Consider the following 23,626-nt stretch of genomic DNA (forward strand, 5'->3'; position numbering starts at 1 on the left):
ACACGTGTGAAGTAACCGTGACTGCCCAGGACTTACGCAACTGGCCGAACAAAGAGATTTTGCCGGAATGATATATTCTTTTCCCCTTAGCATCGCTAGGACAGAGTAAGGACTCATTTCCTTCAGAGCAGGGAACGTGTACGACCCTTGGGCTTAGAAAGCGGGCTTCCAGGGAAGACGGTTGAAACATTAATTAGGCATGAAAACACAGGGGAAGTCCTACGGGCAACCTGTCGTGGCAAAGACACCTTTCACCCGAGCAGCGTCTGCACGTCGTGGAGGGCGGCCCGGCGAAAGGAGAGTGCCACACGGGGGGCCCGGCTGCGCCGCGTCTGGGCCTCTCCGCGGGGACCCGTCCTTCCGGGCGGTGAACGTGGCGGCGGCTGCAGGAAGGCGGAATCCGTTCCAAGCAGAGGGCAACCAGCCTTCCTCCTCGCTCCCCTCGCCCAGCGAGACCCACCCAACCCCAGACGGGACAGTCCTAACCTGTCTCCAGTTCTCGCGGAGGAAAGAGCCCGAGCCGGAGGCAGCTGGCGCGGAGCCTGCGGGTTTAACGCTCACGTCCCCAGCGCTACGAGGCAGGTGCTCTTACCGACATCGCCCCGCTTTAAGTAAGACAACGGGAGGCCGGGAGAGGCTCCCCCAGGCGACACGGCCGACAGCGGTGGAGCAGGACGAGCCCCAGGGCCCAGGTTTGTGCTCCCCACCACACTGTATCCGGGGGTGACGAATTCTCGTGTTCACACCCACCCAGACCCAGCAACTCAGAGCCCCGGGGGTGGCCCCAGGCAGCAGCCTCTTGGGAAAGTCCCGCAGGCAAGTGCAGCCTGTAGCCACGCTGGGGAAGCCCTGTTACTAAGGTGGGGGACCGTCCCCGCGGGCAGACTCACTTAGCTAGGGCATGGAGACCAGGCCGCCTTTATTCCTGGTGTCAGGCTTGGGACTGTGCCTACAGCCGTCTGACCCCCACTCCCAAGGCGTCAGCCTTTGGGTTTACGATGTGTGGAAGACCGTCTATAACACTGTTACCGTAAGAACTCAATGAATAATTGAGTGATGAGCAGAGTTACGAAAGAAGCCCGACATTTGCAAAGGGTCCTGAAGCAACCAGGAGGCAAGCGGCCCCACCCCGCGCCCTGTACCCCGCACCCTCCGTCCCGCATCCTGCCCCCCGTGCCCTGCACCCCGCACCCCACGCCCGTGAGGTGGGGGGAATGTGCTGGGAAGACCAGACGGGGCCGGGGTGGGGGTGCTGCCAGCCCCCACAGCCTCAGCTACGGAGCAGTTGACATTTCCCTACAAGCAATGTGTCACCTCGTTAAAGAAAGGGGTGCGGGCGCCCCACAACTCCTCAGTTATTTAAAGATTAACTAGAGCTGTCAGAGACTATTATCCTTACGTCAGGTGGTTTGGAATTCTGCCCACACCGGTTCTCTCCTGTGCACACGTGACAGTCATCCATGGCTCGGAGAAGCAATCTGCAGCTTTGCAAAGACGTCTGCACATCCTCCGCCCCCTTTTCACGTTTCCCTTCTCCAAATGGTTTCACCGTTCAAACTCCTTGCATTGTCTGCACCTTCTTCGGGTGTCGTAGGCGAGCGGGAGCGTCACTGTCACAGTGCATTCCTGGCCCCTCTGGCACATTCCGCAGCCTTACTAATCAGCCTGCAAACTGGTGCCGACACCAAGGTGGAGAGTGTCTGAAGAACTCGGGCTAACGGGATGCAGGGGGGTCGGAGCTCCAGCAAATTTAAACAATCCTCTGAGCCAAGCCCCCTCCTTCCGTGAGCCAGGAGGCGGGGAGGTTCGGAGAGGGCAGGGGTCCTTCCCGAGGCGAAGCCTGGTTAGGGGCGCGGAGACACCTGGCCTCCTGCCCGCCCGTAACTAGTCTTCCTGGGATGGGGTGCCCCTCGCGTGAAACACTGCTTTTTAATCTTTTCATTTTCTCTTCAGAAAATAAATCCCCATTGCATTTCTGGAAAGAAAAAGTCTGTCTGTAGTGATGGACGTTATGGAAAGCTGAAACAGTAAAGGATGTCAAACAATGTCTGGTTCGAGAGGCAGGTTTTTTTTTAACTTTTTTTTTCAACGTTTATTTATTTTTGGGACAGAGAGAGACAGAGCATGAACGGGGGAAGGGCAGAGAGAGAGGGAGACACAGAATCGGAAACAGGCTCCAGGCTCCGAGCCATCAGCCCAGAGCCCGACGCGGGGCTCGAACTCACGGACCGCAAGATCGTGACCTGGCTGAAGTCGGACGTTTAACCGACTGTGCCACCCAGGCGCCCCAAGAGAGGCAGGTTTTAAAGGAGCAAAAGACATGGGAAAGTTTTCTACCCTTTTATGCCGATGTGGCTCGTTCTCACCATGTAAACATGATTTTGTGTAGTCAACCACGTTGTCCTGGAATGTTTTGCAAATAACGTTACGTGATAAAAGTCACACGTGTTTCATTTTCGTTGAAAACTTGAAATATAGACAATAGGGAAGAAAATACAGGCTACCAGGAATCCCGTAACCGTGTTCATTTTGGCGTATTTCTCACTAGCGTGACATAGATTTCCTACTTGCTTGTACATGCACGTACCTGTGCTGATGGAGATATCCACGCATGTCACAATACTGTGATGTGCGGACACGCTTTGTATCCCGTCTAGTCCTTGTAACACCGTGTCCGGGGCGCTTTCTCAAGGACACTGGGTTGGATTATCAACAAAACAAGTGTGGAGATGTGCATCCACGGAGGGTGGAATCATTGAGCCAGGGTGCTTGGCCTGAGCACGGAGGTCAGGGTTAATGCTGGCAGAATTCAGGCTCAGCGGCAGGGTAAACAGAGAACAGATTCCAGTTCCTTGACTTGACTTTGCTTTTCCCGAGCAGGTGCACAGCGCGGATTCCCTGATCGGGGTTCCAATGTCACTCCTACTATTTCTCCTTCTCCTTTTAGGGCAGGAGATGGTGAGGTTGTATTTGAGGGGAAGAAGGGACAGTTATGACTTAAGGGAAAAGGGACCGTAAGGTCACTGCCGGGGAGGTTGACGCGGAATCTGCCGACGGAGAGAAGGCCGGGGCGTGATCGTGGGAACGACGCGGCTCCCTGGTTAGGCTGCGGATTCGGCCCACGTGGTGCTGGAGAGTCAGTCTCAGTGCTTTGAGGGTTTTAGCAAATGGCCCTGTTGTTCAGCAATTCATTTTTCAGATGACAGCTTTACTGAGCTATAATTCGTACACCATTCAATTCACTTATTGAAAGTGTGCAAGTCAACCATTTCTGGAACACTCAGAGTCATGCAACCGTCACCGGTCAATCTGAAAACTTCTCCACCAGCCCGAAACAAACCCACACCCTGGACAATCACTCCCTTTCTCCCCTCGGCCCCCGGCAGCTCCTGGGTGACTTTCTGTCTCTGCGGATTTGCCTGCTGGGGACTTTCGGACACGCAGAATCGCACAATACAGGGAGCTTTGCGAACGGCTTCTCTCACTTGGTGTAATGTTTTCAAGCATCGCCCACGCTGGGGCGGAGGGCGGCTTTCCTTCATCTCTGTCGCTGAGTAAATCCCACTACGTGGATATATCCCACTTGTGTGTGCATTAGTTGATGGGCATTTTGGGCTTTCCCCCAAATGTTATTGGCTCTTGTGAATCGGCTAATCACATGCAGGTGTTTGTATGCACACACCTCTTCCGTTTCTCTTGGTTACAGCACAGGAGTGGGGCGGTCGGGTCACAGGTGACTGCGTCCAACCTTCTGAGCAGGTGCCAGAGGGACTCTTTATTCCGCAGACATCCATTTTTCAGGTGGTCCTGAACCAACAAATGTCTAACTGACTTTGCTACGTCTATGGAACTACTGTTGGGCGAAGAGATTACTTTATTAAAAGTTGGGGACAAGGAGCCAAAGCCCGCTCTGTTTTCCGCACGTTTTCCCGCGGTTCGTCTTCGCTTCCCACGTATCTTTTGAAGAACCATCCTTTACAATTACATTATTATGAGCATCTTGGGATATTTGGCCAGGTTCCATCGACAGTTTTAGAAATATTATTACAGCTACCAGAAAAAACGTTCACTATAAAGAGCACGGCTTAAATTGTGGGGTAACTAGAAATGTTGAATGCAACTCGCGAGCGTCTGTGATAAGGCAGGATGCCGCGATCAGAGGACGCAAACAAGAGTTTCTGAGACAACTTGTTTAGGAAGTCAAATTCCAGGCCCCGAGAGACTGAGGTTCAGTAGGGGGGTGAGGCCTGGGAGTCTATTTCTAACAACGTCCCCTCCCAAACACGCACAGGTGATCCCGAGGCAGGCTCCAGCCTGACCGAAGTGGGCGTCCCGGCCCTGGGATGACCAGGTTGCCTGGGTCTGGTCACCTGCTGCCCAGTAACCCCACCCATCCTTTTGGACGTGAGTCTCACTTAGCCTCTCCGACCTTGAACGACCTCTTTTGGAAAAACACCTATTCTCTTTTGAATGCCTGAGACGTGCACGTCCGTATTTATTTGGTTTACGCATTTCCTGTCCTACAAGGTTGGTTGTCTTACCTTGTTCACCAGGCAACAGGAAGCAACGTGTGTGCAGAGAACGACACATTCCTTGTGTTGTCCCCTGAATGTACCCCTGAGGACGTTGTCCCAAGACCTGAAGCTTCAAAACCTGCTTTGACATTCTCGAGTCTCACGGAGCCCAAAGGCCTGGGAGCTCCCTGCCCTTGACAGATATCACCCCACCCCTGAGAGAGCCCCCCACCTTGATGGTTTCCCAGTAAGCTGGACCAGCTACCCCCCATCCGGTCCTCACCCAATACATGGGCCAGCCCACAGAATTATTCAAACAGGCCCGCCCATTCTCCGCGGAGACAGGGGGCATCTTGCCTCCTCAAGCCTGTCCTTGGTGGCCCTGCTCCTGAGTACCGGACCATGTGGCCCAGCTGTCCTTGGTGGCCCTGCTCCTAAGTACTGGCCTGTGCAGACCAGCCTGTCCTCGGTGGCCCTGTTCCTAAGTACCAGCCCAGCCTGTCCTTGGTGGCCCTGCTCCCGAGTACCGGCCCGTGCGGCCCAGCCTGTCCTTGGTGGCCCTGCTCCCGAGTACCGGCCCGTGCGGCCCAGCCTGTCCTTGGTGGCCCTGCTCCCGAGTACCGGCCCGTGCGGCCCAGCCTGGCATTCACACCCTCCTCTCCAGGGTGTGAGGACTGTATATGACCAATAACTCTGTGCCGCACCTGCCCAGGGCCTGGTGTGGGTGGCCGGCCGTCTTCCACCGTTCAGGGGACAGGCCCCTCCCTCACCGACAGGGTCACTGGAAGGGATCGGAGCGGGAGCAGGTGCTAGCTCGTATGTGTTGTGGGCTAGGCGACTGGGAGCCAGCGATGGGGGTCTCGGATGCAGTTTTGTTCTGACCTTGCGTTTAGTGCTTACACTTCCCTGAGGGCAGGGGCACAGAGCTCCACAGTCAGGTGTTGGACTCTAACCGCCAGCCACCGGGACACAACACGGCCACGAGTCACGTGTTGCTGGAAAGTGAGCAAGCCGGTGGGACTGGAGACTCAAGCTGAGTCACGGTCCACAGGCAGCCACGCAACCTGCTTCTGCTTTCCTCCTCGATGTTCTTTTTCCCAAATGGCACGCCGCGGCAGAACATATGTGGGAGAACGGTATTTACGCAATATGGCTCTTCTCCCTGAAAATCGTGGAAGTTTTGCAGGGAGATGTTAAATATCCAGGGGGATGTTTCTACTGTTTACCATCGGTTGGAGAGTAACGTGTCTGACACACTCCTTTAGAGACAGCTTCAGAAACCACGCACCAGCAAACAGAACGCGTATTCACGCAAATGGCAGGCAGCGGAGAAACCGCGGCTGCACGTCCCAAACACAGCGGCCCCTTCGTGAAGTCCTCACCTTTCAAAGTAGCTTTCTTGAGGACTTTCATCGCGTACAGCTGTCCCGTGTCAGACCCCTTGGTCTTCCTCACCAGGAACACCTGATAAAGAGAACACACAGCACCCGAACTTGGTAAGAGTTGAAACTCATTTTCCTTATTTGCGTTGACAAGGGGGTCTACGAGCGAGTCTGGGGCAGGGCGGGGGGGGGGGGATCCAGTAAAATAAATATGCCATTGGAAACTTTTACACTTAAAATGTTCTCCAACATCGAAGCGGGACGAATTTCATCTAATTGACTGCCTCTGCAATGCACAGCGTTACACGTTTGAAGAATCATTGGTTTTTTGGTATCGCTAACTTTCTCTTAAACATCTTGTATCAGGAAAAAAAAAGATGAGTTGTTTACAAAACCAAACAGTATTCGTGGGGTGCCTGGGTGGCTCAGTCAGTTGAGCATCCAACTCCGTTCAGTTCAGGTCATGATCTCATAGCTTGTGGGTTTGAGCCCCATGTCGGGCTCTGGGCTCGGAGCCTGGAGCTGCTTTGGATTCTGTGTCTCCCTCTCTCTCTGCCCCTCCCCCACTCACTCTCCCCCCCCTCAAAATAAATAAGTAAACTTAAAAAAAAACAGAAAAATAATATTCAGAAATTTTAAGGAAGATCATTTATCCTTAATGATTCTGAAACACATTTTGAGGTGCAACATGAAGGAAAACCAGAAAAAGGAAGGACAATCGTTGGGGGGGCTCGGTGAGCTCAGGGTCATGGTCGTGATCACTGAACACAATTAGCAAAATACACACACACACCTCCCTGGGGCATCAACGGTATTTCCCGATAGACACAAAACTCTGCTGGCATGATCGAGATGGCCATGCCGAGGACACCTGCCATCCAGCGGACAGGCCATCGCAAGGGTGATGGTGACTCACCCCCTCCCCCAAACGCCTCCCCCACGGAGCCTCCTAAAGCCGGAAGGACCTGCCGGAGGGGCGGGGGAGGCGAGCTCCAGGAGCCCAGCCCACGAGGCACGGTGTTTGGGGCGGGAGGGTGGCTGCAGCGTCACCTGCCGGGGACAGAAGCCAGCACGAGGGGTTTGCACACACAGCCTTGCCCTCAGGGGGGACAGTGACGAGAAGGGAAGTGACTGAGGGCAGGAGCTTGGGAACAGAGGGTCCTTTTCCTCACAGGACACCGCTCAGTCTACTTTCTTGGGCCTGGAAGACAAAGTCCCCGCACGCGGGTGTGGGTTGATGGGGTCATCGCCTCCCTCCCTAGTTCACAGAGTGCCCTCGAGGCGATTCGGCTGCCTCCTGCCCCGCTCCCTCCTGACCGCTGCCACACCCAGGTCACAGCACCCTCCCCAGACCGGGATGGATCAGGGTCAATGCAAACAGACCCCCTCCTCCGCCCAGACAAGAATGAGGGCAACGGGCTGGCCCCACCGGACGCTGCCCCCGGAGTGAGGACAGTTAGAAGTGGGTGCCCTTTTCCTTTCAGATTTGGACTATTCTGTCACCTTTGGCGGACGCGGGACGTGTCTACGTGTACACGCGTCCCACATGGTGGTGCTGGTTGTCTGGGTGAACCAGCCTGTGGCCCAGACCCCGGGGGAGAGCGTCCGAGTCTCCCTCAGCAGGTACGGCTATGCAAATCACCCCCTACAGTCCCTGCAGACGAGGGCTCTGCTGGGGACGAGCCTCCCGGCAGGCAGGTAGAAAATCATCAGCAGTGGTCAGAAGGGTGGGGTGTGTGGAGGGAAACTTCACTGTCTGACATCCTGAGCCCTCTGACTGCAGTCTCTGCTCATGCAGGAGGTCCCCCCATGTCTCCAAACCCAGTCCCCCCGATGGTGTGGCCATGTGGGTGGAGGGGAGCCCCCAGGATTCAGGGGATGGGCACAACCCGGTGATCAGGTGGGAGAGGCTGGGGGCCCTCCGGAGGGGCTTGAGCGTCAGTGCCCGGATCACACAGGAGAACGCGCACCCCAGAAGGCGCGGGGACGGGGGGGCAGGCGTGGGTGGCAGGGAGGGGCTGCTAGCTAGACAGCTGAGACTCGAGCAAAGAGGGAGCAAGACCCTCTGGGGCCAGAGCACCGCAGAGCAGGAGCCAAATGCTCGGGCTGCAGCCCCCTGCCACGGCACCGGGGACCACGGGGCCACGCAGCGAGCCCGCCAGGGTCACGGCGTCACTGAGCAGAGGCTCGGCCGTGGCTCCTCGAACCTCCGTGCGTTCCTATAGTCAGACAACCAGTAACAGCAGTGAAACCCCTCTTTCACGGCTGTGCAACATCCGGAAATGATCTTTTCCGCCTGTTTTCATTCCTTCCTCTGCCTCCTCCCTGCAATGTCAGGCAGGTGTGTGCAAGGCACGTGTGAACGTACGGGAGAGCACACGTGTGGACTCACGGGCAGGGGACCCCACGCCACTGAAGGCTTCACTGCAGACCAAGTGCACGTCGGCTGCCACAATTAAGGTGAGCTCCCGTGATGCCAAGTTCTGCATAAACAGGTGCTCATAAACCTCTTTCTCTACTGTATCTCAGGCTTTAAAAAAATGAGATGATAACAGTGATGGCTTCTCTGCCATGAAAAGAGTCATAGTCTTAGGGGCCCCTGGGCGGCTCAGTTGGTGGAGCGTCCGACTTCGGCTCAGGTCACGATCTCGCGGTCCGTGAGTTCAAGCCCCACATCGGGCTCTGCGCTGACAGCTCGGAGCCTGGAGCCCGCTTCCGATTCTGTGTCTCCCTCTCTCTCAGCCCCTCCCCACCCCTCTCTCTCTCTCTCAAAAATAAATAAAATTTTTAAAAAAAGAGTTGCATTTTTATTTTTGAAAATAACTGGAAGAGATTCCACTCTCTCAGCGCTTGTCGAGCCCCCACTCTGCGCCAGGCCCTGGGGTCACTGCGAGAACAGCATCAGGAGGGACCCTGGGGGCAAGCGGGGCACCTAACAGGAGATAAACGTGACCTCGAGAGAACAGACGGGCTCACGAGCCCAGGCTGCCTCTCCCGACCGCCAGCCGGACACACGGCATTTAGGACGCAGCGAAATAGGTCCTCAAGAACTCGGGCCATTTCAGCAAGCGCGGCTGCCGACTTTCATCTCTAATCCAGCTGGCTGTAACGTGTTCCCTCACTGCATTCTTGGAACTGCCTTCTTCAGCGGCTCGGCACGTGACACGCAAAGACATTGGGGGGGGACACACAGGTGCTGGGCCATCCTAAATCGCCCCAGATCTGCAGGTGCTGCCGTCATCAGCAAAAGCCCTCCCCGACTCTCTCGGCAAACTTTTCAGCTCTCTCTCAGAGCTGCAACATCGCAAGGGGTCTGCAAAGTCCTCCAGCCGGGTGGTGGCCGGGCCCTCTCAGGGGACGGCAGGTTGACAACGTGCTCCCAGTTTAGCAAAAGGAAAACAGGAGCCTGCTTTCGCTTGGTTTGATCGCTTCTCCGAACGTGGGGATTGTAATCCTTTCCCTGAGTATTGTAAAGAAAAGCGTGTTTCCACACGGGCCCCTGGTGTTTATCCACACGAGGGACCCCAAGGAACAGGTGAGGGGATGGGGCGGAGGGGGAGGCGTCGCTTTCTGACTCTCGGGTGGCTCCAGGGCCTCTCTTTCCTCCAGACTTTCCAGGAACACCTGGTCTGCACCTTGCACTTGAACACCTGGACTCATGGCCGTGTCTTCCAGCCGTTCGCTGCTTTCCTGTCCCGATGCTGAAATCACCTTGCCCGAGGACAAGGCTGTTTCTCCTGTCCAAGCACCAGCGTTTCCCAGCTCTCTGGATACCCCCGAAATCACGATGTCTCGACACGTCACCAGTGACCAGAGATGGTCTCCATTATTCCCAGCGAGTTGCTTCGGCAGACTGCTTCCTACACTTTGCAGGACTGACTCGGACACGGGAGGACACGCCATCCTCTGGGTGGTCCCGCACGGGGACCCGCCCCCAGCAGGGACCCATCCTCTGTCCGGGATGCACAGGAGGGGAGCAGCGGCTGAGGGAGGGTCCGGCGGGGCCCCCGCGGTGGGCGGGACGGCACAGTCCGTCTTGGTCCCCGGGAAGAGCCTGCAGTCGGAAAGTAGGCATCGGTGCCGAGGCCAAGTGGAGGAGACCGCGTTTTATTCCTTGCTGCGTCGCTGGCACCTGCAGTCCCTGCACAGGGGTGGGCCGGGGGGGGGGGGGATGGAGGGACCCAGTAACAGGTCACTGTGGCCTGGGGACGCTGCACTCCAGATTCACTCTGGCTCTCTGCTCCTGGGAATGGAGGTGACGAGGGAAACCCGTTCAACGTGCTTTTTCTGCAGGATGAAAACATTCCGTTCTGCTCTTTTTGTTTCTTCCAGAGGACTTCTGCATAAGGACAAACCGCATTCAGGGACGAAGAAGAGAATAACACGGGGTGTCAGAACACACGGCTTTTCCCCCCTTGCCGTTACTTTTGCTTTGATGACAACTTCAGAACAGGCAGCCCCGAGTGGGCAAATACGATCTGTGTCTGTGGCTCTCTAGTGCCTGACGTCGGCACCTCTGGGAGCTTCCCGGAGTCCCGGCTCGTCTGTTGGGCTCCCTCGTCCCCCAGGAATCCCGGGCTTCACTTCCAGGCCCCGCCGACGTGGCCCAACGCGCGGGTAGTGGCTGAGCTGGGAATGAAGTCGCTGGCGGAGGTCAAAACACGCGTGCAAGCAGCTACCGCCTCGTCCCTTCGTTTCTCTCGTTCACCACGACCCGCCAAGCTGTAGCCTCCGGTCCCACGCGTGTCACGGCACAAGTGAATGTAAAGCGACCAGGTGCGTGGAAGGCGCGGAGGAAGGGTGTGGAGTCCAAAGACGGTCACTCGAAGGAGTCTATCAAACATATCACCTCACTCGTTGCTTTCCAAAGGATGGTTTCTTGTTAAAGCCAATTGTTAATTCAAAATTTGAAACCTGGTGCGTTTTGGACAAAGCCCGTTCGCCTTTCACTGTTAACCCCCAGGTCTCTCGGGAGGGCATTTTCAAGGGTACGTCTTGTCCAGTCGAGTCTCTGAACGGACCCCCAGAACCCCAGACCCGCGTCTCCGTCGAGCTCAGGAGCACGGTCCCATCCATGCCGTGACCAAGCACCTTGAGCGGCGGTGCTGGGCACACACACTGTGAAGGAAGGGGGACTCTGTCACACGCAGGAGCCCCGCCCGCCAGGCCGGGCCCCACGCTGCACACGAGGTCACTCGGCGGGTCGTGGGCCCCATGGGCCGAATCCGTCCTCGGGAAACAAACGCGGGGAATATACGTGCGTTTGCTCACCTCTTTTCTGAAACCATCATCCTCAGAGACAGAATTGCACCGCTGGCCTTTTTTCTGACATTTCTAATTTTTCTGACATTTCTAATTAACGGCACACGTTCCATCACCACGTCAACCGACTCTGCCTTGTGCTTTTAGTGACGCTTCTGAGGCTGAGAGACCGAAATCTTCATCCCCCACTTCCAAAAATACCCTGTGAACCATGTTAACTAGACATTTTTGTAGGACGCAAAGTTCTGAATGCTGGTAATTTTGTACGGTTCAAAACTTGTATGTTTGTACGCACATCCGACGCGTTCCTTACCATGTCACCGTACGAAAGTGAAAAAGAAATAAGAAAAACACGTCCCTTCCACCTGAGAAGCAGGTCAAAAGATAAATTTCGCAATCACATCTTCAGGGTCTGTAAGAGACGTTCCAAAACATCAGCAACACGGTATTAATCCGACCTTAAACCAACAGGCACCAGATTTCATCTTGGCACAAAGTCCTACGAGGAATGGAGAGATTTGGTGAACGTCCGTACAAGAATGACTACTTTGAAGGTGCAGGGTGCTGCTCTGCTGACACCCTAGGAAAGCTTGGCTTTCCTCTTTCTCTCGGGCCCTGATATTCCAGAAATCAGGTTGTCCGAGTCTACAGACGTCTCACAGTTCCGCCACGAACACAAAGGAGTCGCGCTGTGCGGGAAGGACGCACACGTCATCGTAACTGAAAAGATTCACGGCTGTCCTGCCGTCTGTGGACCCGCCCACATCTCACCCCCTGGGAGGGATCAGCGGTCACGGCACTTGGAAGGTAAGAAAGGACACAATCCCGTGCACAGATACGGCTTAGCCGGCGCCTGACGGGATTCCAGCCATCTTCAATCGGCACAATAATCACATAGTTCTTCTCACCCCCATTTGGTAGACAGGGAAACCGAGGCTCAGAGAGAGAGTAACTGCACAACAGAGGCAGAGGGTAAGGAGAGGAGCCCAGGGGCAAGTCGCGGCCTTCCTGACTGCTGAGGGCCAGCCCTGAAGGGCACCGCTTTCTCCCTTCTTGAGCGTGTGCTTTCCGAGAGACACTGGCTGGGTCGAAGAACCCTCGTCACCATCGTGATGAGCGGACGTCTAGGGACGTCTCAGGAGAGGGGACCGTGTGGGGTATTCTCGCGGGTCCGGGCAGTCCTGGTCGGCACAGCCCCACGCTACCGGATCGGAGCTGTGCAGAGTGAGTTCACAATCCCGCGTGTGTGCGGGTTGCTGTTAACACGGGGCCGCGCACGGGGCGGGGGGCCCTGCCTGCGAGCTTCACTCCCGAGGCCTCAGGGCCTGCACATTTCCTGTGTCCAGGAGGCAACTTTGCCATCGTGCCTGTTCCCCAACAATCTAGTGCGTGAGACTCACTCAGGGGGAATCAAAGCTCCAACTTACCTTTCCGTAGGATCCTTGTCCTAAGACTTTCAGCAGTTCAAACTGGGAAGGGTCGGCCTTTTCAAACCCTTCCTTCACATGGTGGCTGATGTCGATCTCCTTCACGGTGCCTTCCTCCTACAAGAGAGCAGTGACACACGATGAAAGCACCAACCAATGGGGTCCCCCGCATGCATCACGCTTTCATCGTACGCTGACGTTATGACGAGTTGGGTAATGTTACGGGTTTTGAGGAACGGGGTGAAGGGAGGGAAAAAGTCTTCTCTGCCCTCAAGGCTTACAGCTGGACTGGGAGTTAAATTTACATGAGACAGATCAACAGGAGGAAAGAAAAATCAAAGTATTATTATGCGCGCACAGAGGCCCAATCACGGAATGGAGACCCAGAGAGATGACCAGAATAGGCGGTTTTTATTCTTTAAGGACAAAAGCGCTATAAATCTGTCAGGAACGGACCGGAGAAAGACAGCTTGGCTTCGGGAACTTCCATTAGGTAGGAATTCTGAAGAAGAGTTGGGCTGGGGTAAAAAGCAGAAAAGGTTCCCATCCCTGGCGACGGGCTATCTCTACTTCCTGGTGAGGGAGGGTACCTGTCACACGGGGGTTTATTGTGAAAGTCGGGACACCATGGGGCTTTACATAACCTCCCTTATTTGTGCCTATTTTATTTTTTTAAGTTTATTTATTTTGAGAGAGAGAGACGGGGGGGGGAGGGGTAGCGAGAGATGGGGAGGGGTGGAGAGAGAGAGAGAATCCCAAGCAGGTTCCTCACTCTCAGTGCAAAGCCCGATGCAGGGATTGAGCTCACCAACCGTAAGATCAGGACCTGAGCTGAGACCAAGAGTTGGACGCCTAACCATCCAAGCCCCCTGCCCCCCACCCCCGCCCGGTGGGCCACTTTTTCTTTCCTGTACGGATTTTTGTCATTGGGTCCTACCGGGGCCTCAGGGACACGTAAAGGGGCCCTCAGGGAAATCCATTCTGCTTCTCATGGTTCGGGCGAGAGTTGGGTGGGGCAGGCACGAAAGTCTTCCTGTGTCACTTGTAACAGGGTATCTACCCGCCCAGGGCCAGCAACGTGTGGCTGAGTCTATCTCTGCTTCCCTGAGACGCCCCTTCAATCCACCGTCCATCTGACCACTCTGTCCTCTGACCTGCTCTAACCGCTTGGCAATGCACGAGGTGCTGGAACACGTCGGGACGCGCCGGCTGAGAAGCTCCTCTAAACAGAGTGAAGGAAATGCATTCGCACGTTGAACTCTGGGTAGTCAGGACTCTCCACAGTTCTTTCTTTGATTCCTTAAAACGTGTCTTTTGAAGTAGAGATTCGATCCCGAGTAAGGTGCACAGCCCTTAGTGTTAGAGGTGGGTTTCCAATCACAGGCTGACGGAACACCGTTTCCTCCCCATACGTTCGTCTAAGAGCAAATATTTTCAGATGAAGTCGTAATAGCAGTGACTTACAGTACAGGACAGAGGTCTCTCTAAATGGTGTGAACACTTCCGTTTCTCAAAAGTTATAAACGGCATTATTTTACCTCCACGGAACTGGTATTCGACACCTTTTAAAGTAGAGGAAGCTCGTGCGAACGGCAAACCCTGACCACCGGTCAGCAGCCTCCGCAGGAATCGCTGGCTTTTTTTCTTCCAGTGGTTAAGGGAAACTCTCCAATTTCCATATCTTCAAGGATTATTTGGCATGTGTGTAAAAACAATGGTTATTCTATTTTTGAACACAAACAATGAATATAGCCAAATGGATTCTTTTCGGTCAGGACATGATGTTCCTATGAGCTCAATTAGGAGACGTGAATTAGAATGTCATTGATTTGGGGCGCCTGGGAGGCTCAGTGGGTTGAGCGCCCCATTTCGGCTCAGGTCATGATCTCGTGGTTCGTGAGTTAGAGCCCCGCGTGGGGCTCTGTGCCGACAGCTCGGAGGCTGGAGCCTGCTTCGGATTCCGTGTCTCCCTCTCTCTCTGCCCCTCCCTTGCTCACTCTCTGTCTCTCTCTCCGAAAAAAAAAATAAATATATTTTTAAAAAAAGAATGTCATTGATTTGTGATCCCTTCTTTTTTAATTTTTTAAGCTGATTTACTTATTTTGAGTCAGAGACAGAAAGAGAGAGAGACAGAGACAGAGAGAGCATGAGCGGGGGAGGGGCAGAGAGCGGGAGAGAGAGAGAATCCCAAGCAGGCTCGGCGAAGAAAACCGCACTCACGTCGCTGCTGCAGACTCCGATCCCCACTTAGAAAACAAGAGCAGAGCGAAGTTCTAAGTCCCCACAGAAACACAGATGCCACCCTTTCCTGCTGCTGACTTGCCCACTGAAGACAGAAATTGAAGATTATCTGTCGCCTAAGGACAAGGTGCCCCTTTTCCGTTCAGGAGGCACTTTGCAGTCATGGCTCCAACGGACCACCCGCTACGTACCGCACAGCCCGGGGTGAGTCACCCCAAACCCCAACTTCCCTCCCGAAATAACTTCAGTCATGCAGCTGAGCGGATGCAACACTTACACCAGGAAAAAGGTAATAAATAATTCACCGAATCTCATCTTTCCAAAACTTCGTTTTGGTTACGGAGGTGGGGGGGATACATTAACAGTCACAGTGCTGACTAGAAAGCAAAGTCAGCACGTCCCCAGGCATGGGCGGATTACAGAACCCAGCGTCTCACAGACGCCCAAAGGGGACAGGGTCAAGGAGGTGTGGACTCTTAACCCGCTGGTCTCTTCCCCGATGACATTTCCCCACACGTGTGTGTTTCCGGAAGATTCCAGATCATTCCTCCTCTTTAGCCGCTTTTTGTGGAGACCCAGCAGCTGCAGTAAGTGATGTCACTCAACCCACTGGGTAGGACAGGTGCTGCTCTCACAGCGGAACCCGCAGCGCCCACAACCTGGACATTGCCACCGCGTCCCTGCTCCTGGCGCGCCCGACCGTGAAGCTGGCTCGGCGCCTTTCTAAGGCTGTCCCGGCTACTGTCCGGGCTGCCTCCTCCTCCCTACACCACACCCCCTTCCCACCTCGGCAGCTCACCTTCTTGACATTTCACATCAAAGGTTTACAAACGAATCTCCAGAACATTTCACGATCTGTGTATTCTTGCTGTCCAAGAACTTCGAGTAAATGTGCCCACAGCACACACCTAATCTCACCTCCAAGAATGGCATCAGGAACCTGAGGACTTTCTTCCCTGATAACGTGGCGAGGCAGTTAATTCCTCATGTGAAATCAGTGAGGTCTTTAAGAGCAAAGAATCCCAACTATCCGTAGGAGAAGGAACTAAGAGTGTCGCATTTTAGATTTTAGAGTTTTGCATTGGTGGTGACATTTTGGCTTGAACTCGCCTGAGGATACTTTGTTTTTCTCTTTCCCAAGATCTTAAAGAAAGAAGAGAGAGGGGACGGGAGGGGAGGGGAGAGGAGGGGAGGGGAGGGGAGACAGGAGACGAGAAGAGAGGCCTGGCATCCGATGCTGACCACAGGCGCACAGAACACCCCCAGATGGACGCAGGGAGGGGAACATGTCCCGGCACGTCTGCTTCTGTTTGCGGACGGGATGGTCCTATTTTCTGGATCACTTCATGATTACTGCCTTAAAGGGCCACCAGAATTATAATATTCTCCGTGTGTCATTTGGAGATGAATGCCTTTTCTTTCTTACCAGCCGGGTCGTTTTATCTAAAACTCTGTGGATTTTAATGTTATTCCCTTAAGAAAATAAACTCTGTTCCTAAATCCTCTAAACATCTGGTTTCTAGTGTAACTCCTTTGAACGGATTGTTTTTTTAAATCAGTTGAGGAATTTGGGGGGAGAAGCTGGTATTATGGTCAAGTGCTTGCTTCACGAGCAAGAGGGTTTCAAAAACATTCTAATGTAAGAGATAAAAACTGGGGCCATAAATTGTTTAAAAGACATCACAAGATAATTTTCGACAATGGATTTTTTAAAGCCCTGTTGAACTGTGTTTGCAGTTCTGACGGGTCACACGGAGCGTCCCGTGCAGGGGTTCTAGCACCCCGGTGGCGAGAGGCTGGCGAGCTTTGGACGGTGGTGACCATGGACTGGGGCGGGGGACACCTCACAGCAGTCCCCTCCTCCCTGGACCGAGGCCACTTTCTTAGAATGTCCTCTGTTCCGAGGCATCCGCGTCTCAGGTCCTTTTCGAAGCAGAGTATTTATGAAAATGACGTGCAAATCAGAAGTCATGAAATACTAATGATGACGACATAGAAAATAAAAATCACGCCAAGTGTTAGCTTCACCTCCAGACACAGTTCATTCCGGAAATCACAATTCGCGTGGAGACTATCGTGTCCCACGAGGGCTGCAGAGTGAATTGTTAAACAGGCGGCTTGTCAGTGTAGAAAAGGTCAAGGAAAGCAGGTAACGTCTGACCCCCGCAAGCAAGCCCTGCCCAGCCAGCCCGGTCCTGCCGCTGGGCGGTCGGTGCGGCCACAGCAGCTAAGTCTGCGGCCCGGCGTCTGCACATCGGAGCACGGCCGGTTACCCCTCCCGACAGCAGGGGCACCTTGTTCCAGAGCTTCTCAGCAGCCTCGGACCTCGCCCCTTCTTGGGGCTTCGCGCGGACCTCCAGACAGGACCCCTCCCCAGAAATCCGGCCGGAGACTCATCCCAGGCAGCGGGACGTGTGTGACAGCCGTCTGACGGGGCACAGGCTCTGGGGTCCTCCGTGAGGTCTTCCTTCATGCAGAGGTGGGCGAGACAGCCACCTGGGACCTGTCACCAGCCCCCTGCCCCGTGAGGCTACGAGGTCACCCCAGGGTCACCAGCCTCGTCGACTGCTGTCAAGGAGACGGTCAGCCTCCACCGTCTCTTAGTCGGGGTTCTTGCTCTAACACAGGCTTTGGCCTCTGAATGTTTGCTCCCTTCCAACTCACTCATGCGTGTACGTATCTTAAAAAAGATATTGAAGGCGCGCCTGGGTGGCTCAGTCAGTTAAGCGTCCCACTTGGGCTCAGGTCATGATCTCACAGCTCGTGGGTTCGAGCCCCGCGTCGGGCCCTGCGCGGACAGCTCGGAGCCTGGAGCCCGCTTCGGATTCGGTGTCTCCCTCTCTCTCTCTGCCTGCCCCCTCCACGCATGCTCTGTCTGTCTCTCTCTCTCTCTCAAAAATAAATAGAACTTAAAAAATGTTTTTAAAAACTTAAAGAGACCCAGTGCCATGGGCTGCTTTCAGCACGAGAGCATGCCACACCTAGTCTGGGGCACTGCAGGAAAGGGAAGCTCAGGAATGTTCTCAGAGTGGAGAGAAGAGGAGAGAGAGAAGGCCCCACGGCCTTCGATGCCTCCTCCAGGAGGTACAGACGAGAGGAGAGGCCCTCGGCAGGGGGGGGAGCGGGGGACGACCCTCAGGGAGCTCCTGCAGCGTCTGACCCTTGGCCGCCGGCAGGTCTGGGGTCTCTTGCTACCAGCAAAGCTTCCTGGACCCTGAACCAGCAGAGACACCTGTCTCACTGCAGAAACCCGGGGGCGGTGGCTTCATGCCTCTCGCTAACAGCACGTAAGGATCACCGTGAACTCTAAGAGCCAGAAGGCCCCCCTCCCGGCAGACAGGTCAGGCGGCTCGGACGACGGGTCGGGGCCGGGCCTCGGGCAGGTCCCAGGCTCCCACCCCGGACCACGCTGCGGGCAGCTGGCCTCCGACCAGGCCTGGGCCCCGTGTGAGCAGCGGCAGCCCCCAGGTGGCAGGGCCGGCCACACGCCTCGGCCGGCGGGTCTGCTCTCGCTGGCCCGCGTGCGCAAACGTGAGATGCGACGGCAGGCCAGCCGCATCCGCCCAGTCGAGTCCTCGGGAAACTACTTCTACGAAGTTTCCTCTCCATCTAAGGGGTAAAAATACGCGGAGCCACTCAGTAGAGGCACTCCGTCCAGCTGGGCCTCCGGGCACCGCTGGAACCGAGACAAAACAGGATGGCTTTATTTAGGAACGAATCTACAACCGCAGAGGAGGGAGGGAGGGAGGGAGGGAGGGAGGGAGGCGGGAAGGACGGGGCGGGGAAGGTGCAGGAAAGGGCTGGGTGAAATGCTGAGCCGGCAGGGCGAAGCTCTGAAACTTCAGGAGCGGGACACAGGACACCCGAGTTGGGGAAAGATGTGCCCAGCCGCCCGAGGTCTGGTTTCCAGCCCGGTGACCTACAGCGCTTGAAGCACGGGTGCATTTGACCTGATGTTCGCCAGGATGCAGAATTCCTGGAGGGATGGGGTCGGTGCGGGCCCAAGGCCCCCGTTCATCCGGGGACACCTGCTTCCCTCCTTCTTCCTGCCTCCCTCCCTCCCTTCCTTCCCTCCTTTCTTTCTCTTTCTGTCTTCTTTCCTTCCTCCCTTCCTCCCTTTCTTTCTTTCTTTCTTCCCTCCCTCCCTTCCTTCCTCCCTGTTTCTTTTTCTCTTTCTTCTCTTCCTTTCTTTCTTTCTTCCTCTTCCTCCCTCCCTCCCTCCCTCCACAGAGAGGGCATGGGTGGGGGAGGGGCCGAGGACAATCCCAGGCAGGCTCCATGCTGTCAGCACAGAGCCCGACGCGGGGCTTGATCTTGCAAACGGTGAGACCATGACCTGAGCGGAAACCAAGAGTCCGAGTGCGTTTCCTTGTTACCCGAGGGAGCGCCTCGGCACAGAGGGGCAGTCCCCGCAGCAGGGCACACTCAGTGACACTGACAAGGAGGGGGTGTGCACGCCAGGCCTCGCGGAGGGGCACGACAGCACAGCAGCACCAGGCGAGGAGACACAGGGGAAGCACAGGGGAGCAGCGGAGCCATCCCGACCCCCTCCCACCCAAAACCTTGCCGTCACCCCGCCCAGTCCCATTGCTTCTGGTTACTGAGGTCACAGGAACTTCTCCCTCTGTTTTTAGGTGGAAGCTCCACCCCAACACCGTTCTGTCTTCGTCCCCGCTGCCTGTTGTCCCCTCCAATCGTTGTCCCTTCCAGCCTCTGAAAGGCTCATGTCGGCCCGCGTGTTTACGGATCACGGTCCACGCAAGTCAGACTCCCCGACGGCCGTGATTCTGTGCAGTGACAGCAGCCAGAGTGGCATTTCCGCGGGGGCTGGAGGCCCACGGCGTCCCACACGCTGCCGGCTCCGGGCTCCCGGGTTCTCGCGGGCTCGTCCAGCCCTGAGCGCCCTGCGTGAGGCTCGAGCTGCGAGGCTCTGGCGTCCGACGGCTGTGCTTGAGGTGAAGGCTCTAAACACGGATCGCTGGCCGTTTCTGCCTCATCTCAACAGTGGCCTCCGGAGATGTGCTTTCCAACCAGTCACCTCCAGCGTGAGGTGAGGAGGTCGCTATCTGTGGGTGTGAATTTATTCAGAGGCACCGAGGGGTCTCCAAAGAGCCGCCAAACTGGGTGTGGATGGAAGGTGTGCGCCATGGGGTCCAACGCCGAGAAGTTTCCTCAAGGAACGGGCAGCTTTCTATGGGGACGATACGTGGGCACGAAGGGGACCGAATGAGTCGTTACTCCCTTGCACAGTTTTAAAAACGGCGCCGAGCAAAAGGCCGCAGAGGGTAACGGAACACGCTGGGTGTGCACTGAGCAGAGGTCATCACGCTGCTTCCCTTCCAGCCCTCATCCTCAGAACATTCTCCCACTGGGTTTGAGGTGCGTCCCACGGAAGAGGATGGCCCGAGAGATAAGGGAAAACTGAGAATCTAGGCTCTGCAATCCCCAATGCAAAACCTACGTGAGGCTAACCCACACGATCAGCGAGCCGAGGAAGTTACAGTCAACCCCAGTGAGATCTACGGGGACGAGCTCCATCCCTTTTTCCAACAAAAGGGAAAATTTATCTGAATATCACCTTCTCCAAGACTTAATTATTTACACATTTCTTTTTTTTTTTTTTTTAAGTTTATTTAAGTAATCCTGACACCCAACGTGGGGCTTGAACTCATGAGCCTGAGATTGGGAGTCACATGCTCTTCTGATTGAGCCAGCCAGGCGTGCCACTTGTTTCTATATTTCCGACTCGATATCCTAGGTTTGGTTTTGTTTTTTGAAGTCAACATTTTGTAAATGTTCGGTAAATACCTGTATCAGGACAGTTTGTCAAAACCTGATGTTCCTGATAGAGAATAAGGTGCAGAATTGACCGCTGGTCAGCAACTCTGTGTGGGCAGGACTCCTCGCTCACACATTTCAGGTGCTCTGTAACTACAGTCCGAGAAAAGCCCGGGGTCCCCTGCAGACAGCTGGGCACTAAGCTTGTCCAGGATGCACTGAGCCACCTGGGCTGACAAGGACACATCCACTCGCACCAGTGACCATGGCCCACTCCTGTTCCTTCTTTAATAAAAGGGGACAGGGTCGCCGGGGGGCTCAGTCGGTTGAGCGTCCAACTTCCACTCAGGTCACGATCTCACGGTCCGTGAGTTCAAGCCCCACGTCGGGCTCTGTGCTGACAGCCCGGAGCCTGGAGCCTGTTTCAGATTCTGTGTCTCCTTCTCTCTCTGCCCCTCCCCTGCTGATGCTCTCTGTCTCAAAAATAAATAAAAACATTAAAAAAAAAGTTTTTTTTTAAAGGGGACAGACTCATGGCTGGACTGCATAGTTAGAGGCAGAAGGCATATCTACAAGTGTCATTACGGGGGTTTCACTTATTTTTCTCATCAAAAGGAAATCTGAGGTGTGGAGCCAAAGGTTCTCCAGAACCGTCAATAAGAAGCTACTGACATTCAAGGCTAGTGGTCAGATGGCAGGTTCACATCCTCAAAAGGGCAAAGGATATTCTCCAAGACAATGTGAACAGTCAATGTCTCCATGGATTGTTTATGTCTTTTTTTTTTGTAAAGATTTTTTTTTTATGTTTAAGTAATCTACATCCAACGTGGGGCTCAAACCCACAACCCGAGTCATACCCTCCACCGTCTGAGCCAGCCAGATGCCCCTGTGTCTTTTTTTTTTTTTTTTAATTTTTTTTCAACATTTATTTATTTTTGGGACAGAGAGAGACAGAGCATGAACGGGGGAGGGGCAGAGAGAGAGGGAGACACAGAATCGGAAACAGGCTCCAGGCTCTGAGCCATCAGCCCAGAGCCTGACGCGGGGCTCGAACTCACGGACTGCAAGATCGTGACCTGGCTGAAGTCGGACGCTTAACCGACTGCGCCACCCAGGCGCCCCCCCTGTGTCTTTCTTGACACACGCAAAAGATCCTCACTGTAAGTCTGTCCTCGGGAACGCTCAGGTCAAAGGCACAAGTTGTAATGGGCGTACAAATTCTGTAGCTCTCGCTGACAAAACAGACCTAAAAAGTGACTCAAGGCTGAATATCGAACTGGTGGGCAAAATGCGTGGGCTGTAGTAATTGAGTCACTCAGGCGGGCGCTGTGGCTCCGGGAGACTGACAAGTACCACGCGTTCTCCCGTGGAGAGGACACGGGAGAGGCTGACGGGGTGTCTCTAAGCAAACCTTTGTGGCTTGGTTTCCGCGAAGAAAAAGCTGCTTAAGTAACAGGTGTTTTTAATGGTCCAACAAATGCATGGCAATAGCTATTAAGGTTGATTGCTCGGATTGGGAAAGACTCATCCTTGAACGTCCACGTGCCCGGCCCTCCCTCTGGAAGCAGCCACGCCACGCTGCACGGCCACTACTTGGGCAGGTGCACGTATGCGACCTGCGGGAGGGCAGGCAAAGCAGGATCTGGAGAGAAGGATGGGTTATTCAGATTGATACCATTCTTCACATCCGAAGCAAAAGGATCGCAAGAGGCCGCTTGCGGGGCGAGAATCATGGCAGCACCAGGTACCGGGGGGGGGGGCAAGTTCGCGGGATGACGTCACGTTTTTGGGAAAACAGTAATGGTGCCCTATAAAGAGTTTCGTGTTGTGGTCGAAGGTAATCCGCCACGATACAGGGAAGGATCTAAACAGCCACTCAATCCACGTTCTAGAGAAAGAAGTGTGACCAGAAAAGAAAATACCGTGACTAGAAAAGCACACCTGTCGCGTGCAGATTAGCGGGCCCCGGGCAGAAAGTACTCTTCTATTCTCTACACCAAGTCCGTGGTCCGTCCGGAGGCACCGTCGTACCTTCTGGCCCAGGAATCTTTAGTTTTCAGACTTTGTCAATAAAAGTTGAATGCGGAAAGCTGTTTGTTACCATTATTTTATATGAGAACGAATAAATGGGAAACAATGTCAAGGTCCGCATTAAATGACACATCCGTCACATAAAATTTTACTCAGGCGTTAAATGTGACCGTGCCATTTACAACCACTCCCAGAATAATGGAACACTTACGTAAAGGCTAACAAAACACAGACAGTAGCTGTGCTGAAAACTACAGAATCCTACCGAAAGAAACACAACCGAAGAAGGGCTAAGTAAACGGAGGGAGATGCCGGGTCCCCAGATTGGAAGACTCAACAGAGTGAAGGGTTTAACTCTCCAAAAATTGATCCATAGGTATAATGCAATTCTTATCAAAACTGAGCAAGGCTTTTTGTAGATATAGACAAGCTTTAGTCTAAAATTTATTTTTTTGCGTTTTTATTTATTTTTAAGAGACAGAGAGAGCACGTGCAAGCAGGGGAGGGGCCCAGAGAGAGGAGGACAGAGGATCTGAAGCAGGCTCTGTCCTGACAGCAGAGAGCACGATGTGGGACTCCAACTCACGAACCGTGAGATCATGACACTCAACCCGACTGAGCCACCCTGGTGCCCCAAGCGGAGTCTAAAATTTAAATGGAAATGCAAAAAACCAGAAATAGCTAACCGCATTTTGAAAAAGAATACCAAAGGGGAAGGAGTCACTCTACCGATGAGAAGGCTTACAATGTAGCTAAAGTGATCAAGAGACTGGTCTGGCTGGACCAGTGGGACAGAAGACGGAGCCCTGAGTAGACCCATCCAATTACACCCAACTGCATTCTGACAGCGATGGAAAGCTAACTCACTGGAGGAAGGAGAGTCTTTTCAACAGATCGTGCTGCAGGAATGGATCTCCAAGGGAAAGAAAGAAAAAAAAGCAACGTGACCTACATCCCATGCTTCATACAACAATGAACCACAAATGGATCC

At 54.5% G+C, this 23,626-nt stretch overlaps 1 protein-coding gene across 1 annotated transcript in view; it reads right to left on the reverse strand.

Moving 5' to 3' along the window:
- RPS6KA2 (ribosomal protein S6 kinase A2) overlaps positions 1-23,626 on the reverse strand; it is a 167,003-nt gene that overhangs the window by 81,819 nt on the left and 61,558 nt on the right. Inside the window, exons 2-3 of the mRNA XM_043592740.1 lie at positions 12,586-12,702; positions 5,897-5,978 (exon numbers count right to left, since the gene is read on the reverse strand). Coding sequence (XP_043448675.1) covers positions 5,897-5,978; positions 12,586-12,702 — 199 coding nt within the window. The remainder of the gene's footprint in view (positions 1-5,896; positions 5,979-12,585; positions 12,703-23,626) is intronic.

The sequence above is a fragment of the Prionailurus bengalensis genome, chromosome B2 (genome assembly GCF_016509475.1).
Source record: "Prionailurus bengalensis isolate Pbe53 chromosome B2, Fcat_Pben_1.1_paternal_pri, whole genome shotgun sequence".
NCBI lineage: Eukaryota > Metazoa > Chordata > Mammalia > Carnivora > Felidae > Prionailurus > Prionailurus bengalensis.